This window comes from Eptatretus burgeri, chromosome 1 (assembly GCF_056783735.1).
Source record: "Eptatretus burgeri isolate ZD-2024b chromosome 1, Ebu_testis_v1, whole genome shotgun sequence".
Taxonomy (NCBI): domain Eukaryota; kingdom Metazoa; phylum Chordata; class Myxini; order Myxiniformes; family Myxinidae; genus Eptatretus; species Eptatretus burgeri.
The window spans coordinates 119,134,858-119,147,332 of NC_140961.1; the positions used below are offsets into that span (position 1 = coordinate 119,134,858).

General features: G+C 40.0%; 1 protein-coding gene across 2 annotated transcripts in view; it reads left to right on the forward strand.

Annotated features, from left to right (window-relative positions):
* LOC147035272 (vomeronasal type-2 receptor 1-like) overlaps nt 1–4,128 on the forward strand; it is a 296,355-nt gene extending 292,227 nt beyond the window's left edge. For both annotated transcript variants that reach the window (XM_085896323.1, XM_085896332.1), the window contains 2 exons: nt 2,409–2,795; nt 3,471–4,128. In XM_085896323.1, the coding sequence (XP_085752449.1) occupies nt 2,409–2,795; nt 3,471–3,934 (851 nt within the window). In that variant the 3' untranslated portion in view covers nt 3,935–4,128. The remainder of the gene's footprint in view (nt 1–2,408; nt 2,796–3,470) is intronic.
* Nucleotides 4,129–12,475: the final 8,347 nt, after the last annotated feature.

Here is a 12,475-nt window from a genome sequence, read left to right on the forward strand (position 1 = left end):
TTGTATATTTACTGAATCGCAAAAGAAACTTACCACTTATTTGAAATGTAATAAAATTGTAACAGTTCAAAATAAAACAAACCAACAATTGCCAATTGAAACATTGAATTTTATTGATTACATGTCAAGTTTTTGACCAAGATACACCATCTCATAAGTTTGTTCTACAGTACAGAACAGTACAGGGTGCAATGTCAGTCCCCTTTCAATAGCGTGTGTGGCCACCATTGTTTTGGATAGAGGCAGTGCATCTTCGGCGCATACTGCCTACCAGTCTTTGGATGGATTGCTGATAGATTCTGTCCCACTCAGTCCTCAATGTCTGAAGCCATCTGACTTAGGACCATCTGCCTGTCCTACCTTGCAGTGGTGACTCTTGGACTCCCTGATCGAGGTCTGTCATCTGCAGAGTTGTGGAGAGTGTCTCTGTCCACCAGGGCCGATATCGTCTGGTGTGAACAGCCAAGGCGACGTGCCACCTCACGGTAGCTCAATCCGCCTTGCAGTATGCCCAAGGCACACTGCCGTTGATCCCTTCACAATCGTGGCATGTTGATTGAAATGCCCATTTTGCACTGGCCTTTTTCGAGCCAATATCAAGACATCACGTTCAGCTCATTAAAATCATCCCGTACCCGTTGGCTCATCACTGACAGTCAAAACGGCTGTTCAACAGCTGTGCTATGAAGTGACCATTGAAGGTTCAAGTGACCATCAGTGACTGTTTTGTCTGACATTGAGGACACTATTGTCCACAAATAAGTTCAAACATTTACTACATGCAGTGTTAATGTTGATATTTGAAGGTTTAAAAGGTGGTAAGTTTATTTTGCGTTTCAGTATAGTTTCTGATTATCTAGTGGGTGGATCAATTCTGAAAACATGCTGAAGTACCTTGTATGAGCTGTTGAGTATGGGAGGTTTGGATTCAGATACCTAATTGAATATACAATGGATGGAAGGAGTGAGGAATGATTGCCAGTGATTTGTAGTTTAGGAATCGTACAATGTGATGTATTTGAGCTTGGAGATGAATTTAAAACATGCCATTTAAATATATAATTGTTGCTTCCCATAAAGGAAGACTATCAATTCCATTTTTAAGAAAGTATCTTTGGTCATCAGAGGAGGATAAAGCTGTTTTTATTCATTTCATTACTCAACAAGTTGGAAAAGCTTCTACAAATCTTCATCCTCCGATAATCTTATTTTTTATTAGAGAGATAATTACCGCATAGTAATAATCAAAACGTTTTGTGCACACATCGTTGAGGCTCGTGGAAAAGCGAGTGCAGTGTTTCTTCCAAAGAGTTAAGCATTGGAAGCATTTTCTTGAGTTGCTGGTGTCCGTGTATCTATTGTGGGTTGGAGAGTAAAACCCCTGTCCTGTGCTACCATCCTGGTGAAACGCCCAGCTGTTTCTTTTTCCACGCACACTATAATCTCCGTGAATCTTGGCTGTAAGCCACCAAGGGAGAACTGTTTGGCAATCCGTCCAAGTAGGGGAGCCTAACAGCTAACCCTAACCCAAACCTTAACCTTAACCCGAACAGCCTAACCCTAACCCAAACCCTAACCCTAACTACTGGACATGACAATTCTTTCATTTTTTTTTGCTAAATGTAACAGAGAATATGCACAAATTTATAAGAATCTAAAAATTGAATATTGTTAAATGATTTTGAGCCTTTCATCGGAGCAAGTATTAACTCCTGAAATGTGAGCTTCCCATTGTTTCCCACAGCAGTTAGCATACTTCAAGCTACATTCTATTGATGTCATCCATAGTTGAGATGCTGACCCAACAAAAAATACAAAACAATTCCAAAAAGTAAATAAACGAAAATGTTTGAGACCGCAATCAACACAAAAAAATATACAAATGAAGTTAGAACAGGAGGATTCACTACAAACAGGGCTGGAAGACGCATTTTGAACATATATATATATATATATATATATATATATATATATATATATATATATATATATATATATATATATATATATATATATATATATATATATATATATATATATATATATATATATATACACATAAATATGTGATGTGTTCCCATCTTCATGTTATAGATTTTCAGATTGGGAAAAAAACAGACAGAATTGCTCTCTCCCTCTATCCGACCCAACACACACTCCCACAAACACCTTTTCATATCCCACCCTGCAACCTCTTCCCTTCTAAAGCTAACATTGATGTTTCAGCTCCCTCTTTTTCGTTTCCTGTTCTGCCTTATTATTATCCTTCCTGACTAAATCTGATGCTCTTTATTTTTATGATACCTTTTCCCACTTTTTCTCTCTCTTTAAAATACAATTTCAAAAATTATTTCTTCAGCAGTCAGATAATCACATAACTATCGAACTTTTTAACATCATTTCAACAGATTCCCCAGAGTGCTTCCACTGTCCCATCTATTTTTGGTCAAATGAAGAGAAAAATGGCTGTCTGCCCATGGCTGAAGATTACCTTGCATTCACCAGCCCCGCAGCCTTCATGATTCTGAGCATCACTTCATTGGGTATTGTCATTATAATTATTGTGGGAATTATCCTGTTTCATCGTAGACATTTCCATGTGATGAAGGACACTGATGGACATGTCATTGTGCTTTTCCTCTTTTCCCTAATGGTCTCATTTTTGAGCTCTTTGTACTCCATTGGAGTTCCAGATGATGATAAATGTCTGATACGTGACCCACTGGTCTGTATGTGTCTCACATTCGCTCTTTCATGTGTTTTGAGCATGGCGTGGAAACTTACCAAGGATTCAGGTGATCAATTCACTTTCTTTCATTCAAATTGTTCAATAAATACTTTGTAAAAACATTCATAGTTATAGCAATTTACATCTGAACTGATGCACATGTGCAGTTGTATTTCTCTGCAAAAACTACAATTGTGTCTTGGTTGAATTCATTTAACTGTGATCACATGGTCAGACAACGACCAAAAGGCAATTCTTACCTTGTAGGCAATGTAACCACAGGCAATGATGCAACCACAAATGCAATGCAGTAATTAAAAGTAAATGAAAATATAATTTATGATTTTCCAATCCAAGAAAATGAAATGATGCTCAAAACTTCTGAGAGCAGTAATTATGCTGTTGCTCGTACAACTTGCTTAGACAAGCATCTCCATTCAAAACACATGATCCTCCTCTTCTGTCCAATTACAATCCAATTCTCTCTCTTTTCAACCCTCCACTTTCTTTCCATTCTTGTCATTTTTACCTTTTCTTTATCTATTTTCCTGAAGAAGTTTAAATTGTTACATATGTGCCTCGATTGGTTACATTTGAAATCCCTCCTGTCATTTAAAACATGTTCGCAAAGCCATAATTTCAGAAAGATTATCTCTGAGGCTTTGCACTTTTGCTTTTACAATTCTCTGATATCTGTACACATATTTCTGTTTTCATGTTGTTTCTTTTACATTCCCTGAAGATGACTCATTGTACAAGTTTAGGATAATCATTGAGAAATGTATCTTGATACTTTCCCTGATGCCACAAATCATATATTGCCTTCTGTGGGCTTTTGTGGGGAAAACAAGACTCATACGCAACACAGAGAGCAATCCAAATATGGTAATTCTAGAGTGTGGAGGAATATCAACAGGGTGGCCTGTCGGATCACTTTCCTATCTCATTTTCCTGGCCATTTCCTGCTACGCTTTGGCTTTCAAGGAACTGAAATTAGGAATTGCTCACAAGGAAGCAAAGTTTATTACTTACAGCATGACTGTTTGCCTACTCGTGTGTCTGGCCTTTGTTCCAGCTTACAATAGCACACAAGGCACATTCAATGTCATTACAAAAATATTTGCTGTCATTGTTACTTTGTTTGACCTTTTGGGATGCATCGCATTACCAAAGTGCTATGCAGTCTTGGTTAAAAGTGATAAATAGAGAGATGATGGGACCTTTAAAATGTTTGTTCATTCCATCCATATCTTCAAAGTCAAACTGTTGTGGAACCAACCAAACATTTGTTCTCTTCAAGCACAGAAGATTAATCATTGTTGTTCGTGCTTTCTGGCAATTGAACGTGTAACTCTTAGATGTTGTAAGATTGGTTTATAAGTTCAAGCAAATGAACATTATCTGTACTATTTAACAAATAAATTGATTTCTTCCATTGTCAACCTGGCGAAGTCAACATCTTTCTTCAATATTTGCTGTTATCTTGAACCAATTTCAAAGAAAATAATCCCAGATGTATTTTGTTTTGAAATTCCCTAATATTTTTAGCGTTATTTGTTGTTTTCTGAAGTATTTTATCATTTATTAATTCCTGAACTGATCATGATTTTACGATTTCACAGCCAAAATGATAAGTTTTAAAATTATGTAATTCTTGCACATTGTCTGTTTGATTTGCTTCCAGGTGTAACAGCCTTTAATTGAGTATTTTCCTTAAAGATTGGAGGGTAGACTTCTAAACTCTCCCACTCACCTGCTGTTGGCTCAATAGTTAGGGTGGTGGCTTGGGGTCCTTGGGTTTTGAGTTCAAGCCCCGTTGGCTGCTGAATTAATACACCAGGGGGTTGACTCAGCCTGTCATCCTTCCGAGGTCGGTGAAATGAGAACTAGTTCCAGTGTGTGTACCGGTAGAGGGGCTCTGCATTAGCGACAGAGTCGTGCATCAAGACCGCGGTAGCAAAGCTGCCATACGTCCACCAATGCTCCCACTACAAGCTCTGCTACAATGGAGAAGTTGGTGTGGTATGCTTTTGGTGAGTTTGGCCATGTCAATAAATTTTGCTCCAAAGATGCTTCAAGTGAAGCTGTCAACCAGCAATCTCTTCAGCAAGAACTACCTCAGGCTGCAACAAAATGGTAAAAAAAAAGACATAAAATGTCACAGCATCCGGTTTTTTTTCTTCGTAATTTTGCTGTATGAAGTTAAAGGACTAGCCGATATTTATGTACAACTGAAATGGCTGCCAGTGTACCAGTCGGCCATCTTTGATCAAATTGCAAAATAAAGTGAGGTGCAAATGTATGCCACCATGTACTGTGCTTGTGCCAAGTTTGAACAAATTCAGACCTTGCACTTCTGAAAGATGGTGGGGAAACATTTAAGTAAGAAAATAGCTACCAGTCAGCCATCTTAGAACCGATCTTCAAAAAAACAGGACGAGCATATAAAAACCATCATTTTTTATCGGTTTACCAAATTAGAATAACGTTGGTAAATGACTGTCTGAGAGATGGTTGAGGACATGTTCAACATCATCTTTTTAACAACTAAAATGGCCGCCAGTCAGCCATCTTGGATCTGACCTCGAAATAAGATAATGTGCATATGTCAGACATCATTTGCTATCTGTGTTACAAGTTTGAACAATATTGGTAAAAGCTTGTCCGATAAATGGTGGAAGACGTGTTCAACATCAGGTTTTTCTTAGAACTAAAATGGCCGCCAGTCGGCCATCATTTTTTTTTTGATACACATTGTCGAGGCTCATATGGGAGTTAACACACAATGCACAGCAAGGGGAGGCATGAGACAAGAGGGGCAGGAGAGGGAAGGACAAAACAGTGGGGAACAGAGACATAAGGTGATCTCTGGAATGGAGAGGGATTGAGCGGGGAACACGGGTAAAACAAGATGGACATTGCAGGGACTTTCAGGAAGGAAAGCAGGGAATGTGAACTAGGTGGGTTTGGGGTGGAATAACTTGGGTTTGGGGTGGATTAACTGGGGTAGAAAAGATCGAGGATTTGGATGGAAGAAGATAGGTGGTGGTGAACAGCTGTTTTGAAGGCCTGAAGGGAAGAATGGGATTGAAGAGAGTGTGGGACTTTATTACAAAGTTGAGGAAAAAGAGGAATGAAAGAGTGAAGGGGAGCAGTGATTTGTGGTTTTGGAAGTTTTACCAGAAGGGGGTTGCTGGCGGTCCTTGAGCACCCTGTGGAATTTTTTTTTTTTGGGGGGGGGGGGTGGTTCATATCACAGATAGAGCAGATGGGGCGAGACCAAAGAGGAGACGGTAGAAGACATAAAGACCATCCACCTGTCTGCGGGGTTTGAGTGAGAGGCCCAAAGACAGCCTTGCTGCGGGAGATACCAATTATCCTAAATGTCTTTGTTTCCACAGTGTGATGCTGAGAAAAGTGAGATGCAGGAGCACCAGCACATGGGGGAGAGGAGTACTCCATCAGTCTGCAGACAAAAGCTTTGCATGTGGTCAGGAGCTCACACATTTCTGCGTCAAAACCTCCATTTTTGATACTACTGAGGGCAGTGCATGGAGAGTGAGGAATAGAGTCTTTGATGAAGAGAGCAACTTCTCCACCAGGATGAGGCTCAGGTCTGTCACACCAGAGGAGGGAGTAAACATGAAGAGATATTTGGAAGTCAGAGACGTCTTGAGGGAGGAAAGTTTTTGTTCAGCAGATTATTTCTGGTTTGTCAGTGACAACCTTTATGGAAAGATCTGTCAGGTTTGAGCGAAGGCCCTGGATATGTGAGGTCCAAACTGTTAGTAAAAGGGGAGGAGAGGGGAGGGGGAGGGTTAGACAAGGGAGGAGGGGTGGTAAGGAGAGTTGTTGAAAGAGTGTGGGGGATTGCAGAAGAGCTCGGGGAGCAGGCCAGATGAGGAGGAGAAAAGGCTCTGTGGTGCTGGGTTGAGGTACAGTGGGAAGTAGTAAGAGAGTGGGCAGAAGGCAGTTGAGGATTTGAGTAGGTAGAGTAATGAGACAGAGGACAGAGGGCAGGGGGAGGAGGCAGCTTTGTGGATGCGAGGGTGGGGGGCAACTTTGAGAATGGTGAGTGAGGGAGGTGAATGGGGAGAGTTTCGGGAGAAAGGTGAGGGTGGAGTTTTTGAGAAAGGTGAGGGTGGAGTTTTTGAGAAAGGTGAGAGTGAAGCTTGGAGGAGGAGTAGTGTGATGGTTGCTTTGAGAGGGTGGAGTGAGATCGGTGAATTGGCACTGAATTTGGAAAAAAAAGGATGATTGATGGAAAGCGAACATGCATAGCAAACGGTTTTAAAATTATTTTAGCTCAGATATGCGAATAAAGACATTTCTTTAGGGATGCAATGAAGGCGAATTCAGAGAATGGAGATGATAAACATTGTAGCAGTTGGACTTTTTAGACAAGATATGAAGGAAAGGTCGAATTGAGAGCAATCTGTTGAAATAGAAAGAGTAATGAATGATACAGTAATGAAAACCACACATATGAAAGGGGAAGATGAGGTATTATAAAAGACAGTTTTTTATTATTGCTATTATTATGATTATGATTTGATTATGATTATTATTTGATAAAGATTGCATAAAGATTAGGTAAAGGAAAGGTTGAAGAAAAAATTGTGAGGTGAATGGTGAATTTGGATCGGTAAACACAGAGTGAAGCTGATGGATCAATGAAAAGTACCAGGAAGAGGGTCGAGAGACATGTGGTTTCAGGAGTGTATCGTTAGAAAGGATACAAGGAAAAAAAAGTTTTTTTTTTGAATTTTTGAAGATTAGGGAATTTAAAGTTGGAGGAAGAAATTGTGAAGCTAATGGTGAGGAGGAGGAGGAGGAGGAGAAGAAGAAGAAGAAAAGGAACCAGTACTCGTGGGTATGGAGGGAGAAAGGGTCGTTGCTTTTTTGTTATTTTTTTAAAATTTAAGACAAGAAACAGAGGTTGCAGTTGGGAGGGATAGATGATGGGCATTGGGAAAAGTGAGGGAAATAGGAATTTATGGTAACAGGGAAAGAATACAGATAAAAATGATCGTACACCGAGACGGGAAGGACGGGTAGGCCTCAAGGAACCCGGTAAGACAAGGTCGACGAAAACTCACAAAATAGCACGATTTTTGAAATAAAACTGAACTAGGAACACAGTAAACATGTCGGTGAGAAAAAAAAAACAGTTAAAACGAGACATATAAAAACCGGAAACTTAACTTTGAGAAAGTCGGCAGAGACCCCTGAGAGAATCTGGTGTCGCCCCAAACCCGGAGATTGGTTCTACAAATCTGATCTTGGATCTGATCTTGAAGAAAAATGATGTGCTTTTTAAGCCATCATTCTTTAACTTGTGTGCCAAGTTTGAACAAGATTTTTAGATGCATGTCCGCAAATCGGTTCAGGATACATTTGAAACCTTGTTTTTTTTTTTACAACTAAAATGACCGCCAGTCAGACATCTTGGATCTGATGTCGAAAAAAATGATGTACGGATGCATACCGTCATGTGCTGTCTTTGTGACAACTACAAATACAAGCCGGTAGGTGACGAGGGATTTGCTATGATCGAAGCGCTGGATATGATGCTTTTCATTCTGACTGATCCACCGATGAAGATTCATTGCCAAGACATATTGATTCACATACAATTGTTCCTCTGCCTGGCAAGATTTTTCCTATTGTGTATTTTGCCAACTGGCACTCCTCATAAAAATGACGGTGAATAGACACCCTATTTTTGAAGGACTACCATTTGAAAAATAATCGGTTTGCTGGTTTGTGCTGTGGAGCCTCGCATTACACACACACACACACACACACACACACACACACACACACACACACACACACACACACACACACACACACACACACACACACACACACACGGAAAACCCGATAAACTTCTCTCAATGCTCTTGTTTGACCACACCTCCTGAGCCACACAATATTTTTCATAAGCCACGCCCACTTTCCACAAGCCACGCCCGCTTTCCTACTCCACTCCCACTTTCCTTCGCCACTCCCACTTTTCATCAACCACGTCCACTTTCCCTAAGCTCCGCCCACTTTCCTAAGCCCCTCATAAAAAATGACTGTGAATAGACACCCGATTTTTGAAGGACTACCATTTGAAAAATTTAACCTCAATCAAAAATCGGATGATATAAAATTTTCTAAATTTCTGATAGTCTTTAATTCCGAAGTCTCGCTTCTCTACATTCAAAACTGAAGGACAAGTATTGAAAATACTGTACGCGGTGTTTTGGCCGCTGCACAGCAACGGGTAGTTGCTAGGCAACGAAATTCAAACGTGTAAATTCCCAACACATATTGCACATGTTGGAAAAGTTTCATCGAAATCGGTTCGCTGGTTTGTGCTGTGGAGCCTCGCGTTGCAGACGGAAAAATAAAATAATTAAAGGTGGTGTGTGGGTTATGGAATCGTTTACGGTAAATAAATAAATAAGGTGGTGTGTGGGTGGTGGAATCGTTTACGGAAAATAAATAAATAATTGGAGGTGGTGTGTGGGTCGTGGAATCGTTTTCGGTAAATAAATAATTAAAGGTGGTGTGTGGATCCTGGAATCGTTTATGGTAAATAAATAAATAAATAAGGTGGTATGTGGGTCGTGGAAACGTTTTCGGTAAATAAATAAATAATTGGAGGCGGTGTGTGGGTCGTGGAATCGTTTACGGTAAATAAATAAATAATTGGAGGTGGTGTGTCGGAAGGAGAATCCGAAATGGTAAATAAATAAATAATTGGAGGTGGTGTGTGGTTGGTGGAATCATTTTTGGTAAATAAATAAATAATAGGAGGTGGTGTGTGGGTGGGGAATCGTTTTCGGGAAATAAATAAATAATTGGAGGTGGCGTGTGGGTGGGGAATCGTTTTCGGTAAATAAATAAAGAATTGGAGGTGGCGTGTGGGTGGGGAATCGTTTTCGGTAAATAAATAAACAATTAAAGGTGGTGTGTGGGTCGTGGAATCGTTTCCGGTAAATAAATAAATAATCGGAGGTGGTGTGTGGGTGGGGAATCGTGTTCGGTAAATAAATAAATCATTGGAGGTGGTGTGTGGGTAGGGAATCGTTTTCGGTAAATAAATAAATTATCGGTTTGCTGGTTTGTGTTGTGGAGCCTCGCATTGCAGACACACACACACACACACACACACACACACACACACACACACACACACACACACACACGGAAAACCCGATAAACTTCTCTCAATGCTCTTGTTTGACCACAACTCCTGAGCCACACAATATTTTTCATAAGCCACGCCCACTTTCCATAAGCCACGCCAACTTTCCTACGTCACACCCACTTTTCGTCAACCACGTCGACTTTCCCTAAGCTCCGCCCACTTTCTATTAAAAATGACGGTGAATAGACACCCGATTTTTGAAGGACTACCAATTGAAAAATAAAACCTCAATCAAAAATCGGCTTGAGTAAAATTTTCTAAATATCTCGAAGTGTTTAATTCCGAAGTCTTGCTTCTCCACATTCAAAACTGAAGGACAAGTATTGAAAATACTGTATGCGGTTTTTCGGCCGCTGCACAACAAAGGCTGATTGCTCGGCAACGAATGTTGGCAAAGTTTCATCGAGATCGGTTTGCTGGTTTGTGCTGTGGAGCCTCGCGTTGCAGACAAACACACACACACACACACACACACACACACACACACACACACACACACACACACACACACACACACACACACACACACACACACACACACAGACGGAAAACCCGACAATAAGGGATATCTAGCACATATAGCGAATCCAAAAATCAGTCCATACATGTCTGGGATATGGTTGTGGATGCACGCATGCACCCGCACACAGGAAAAATCGAGACCAAATCCATAAGTCCCCTTTTCGGACTAAGTCCAATGGGGTTATAATAATATACAACCAGAGCTCCTGGAACAAAGACCTTAAAAATGATATGATTTATGGTCCCTGGCTGAGTAAAGACAAAATTGTCGAAAATATATACTGTACACCCAATCACAATACACATATGTACATATAAAGGAGACAAACAGAATAAGTGTATTGTTATTTCAGAAGATTTATTGGCACTTGTGTCCGTCTATAATTTGTCTTGGAATTTTCTCTCTTTGTGATCCTGTACCTTTTCTGTAAATAAACTTGTTATTCCTTCAGAGCATGTTTCGTGTGGTGATCCTCCTTTGCAAACCACACAAGTGAGGAATTATTTCATTTTAGCTCTGTTTGGGTAAATCCCTGTGGGAGGTTATATATTTTTAATATTCGCCTTTAAAGGACCGATTTAAATTTCAGCTTTTTACATCACCCAGCAGGCCCCGATCTTTAATATCACTCAAATCAGTCAGTCAGTGGTTAGAAAGAGCTTTATCTATTAGATACCGTTACAGTGTACCCACTTGTCCACACTAACCTCCACACTTACCCCCACCCCCACATCCCCATCTCCCAACTCACCCCCTCCCCACTAATCCTATTCAGCCCAGTGAATTTAACGATCGCATACATTTACCGTATTGAATTAACGTGGTGTTTATGTACTGTCCAGACATGTGGGCTAAATGGGCTCCTGAGTCAAAGTTCCTATTGTATCGTTAAAAGAACCCTTGGAACAATGATATATCAGTTTCACAATGAGAAAACGGCAAAACATCACAACCTGGTCCTCTAAATGTAACCCACCTCCCCCATCCACCTCCAATGAAAAGAAGGTGGATAAGTTTGTTCCTCGGATGATTGCATTCCCGCTTCTGAAACCCACAAAAGATTACAACTAATGAGAGAAGTTCCAGAACATTTAGCAGGTGCTTTGACACAAAACATCCAAGTTTGGTTCTGGCATCTCCTCTGAGAGAAACATTTCCTTTTAATTCAATGCAATATTTTTTCTCCAAATAACAGTTAATTATAGTTGCACATCACATCACTATAATGCTATTAGATGTATTTATAGCGAAACATCAAAGTTAATTGTGTGAATGTTTTGGTACTTTTGGGATCTACGATTTCAGCTGACAATTTGCACTGAGTTAATTGAAAGGGGAATTGAAACCGACTTTAAAAGACCCTGTATATGTTTGCTGTTATTTACAATTGAGTATTTTGCTTCCTTTGTTCATGAACGAATGTAAACACGGACTTGGCAAAGCAATAGCTGTCCTCACTGAGACATGATGTTTGCATTTAAAGACATGACATACATTCTACATTGTTTTCAATTTGTGCTCTGTCTGTTCGTGCCATTTGTGAGTGGAAGAACGTGCATCCCTCGTGCTCGTATTGATCGTTATGGAATCGCAGAATATGGAGATATCATGCTTGGTGGACTTTTTCCAATTCACGGAGATATGGCAACACCTGAACATTCCTACAAAGAACCTCCATAACCTATTCATTGCATGGAGTAAGTTAATCCTATTCATTGTTTCATACATTGTGGTTAACCTTCAAATTATTCCACATGAATAAAAATACAACACAAACAGGAATGTTCCTTTCTTGAATAATTCATCAAATGCGTCTTTGTTTCCTATTTTCAATCATAATTTAATCCTTGGTTATCCTCTGCTTCTTCATGATCCTTCCCTCAATTTCCAGTTTATGATTATTACCTCCGTCACCGATGGTGAATCAGGTTATGTTTTCACCCCTTTCTGTCTGTTTGTTAATTGCCGGAATTCTTCGGATTTCGGCAATTGTGTTGGTCGGTTGTGTGTGTCATTCTGT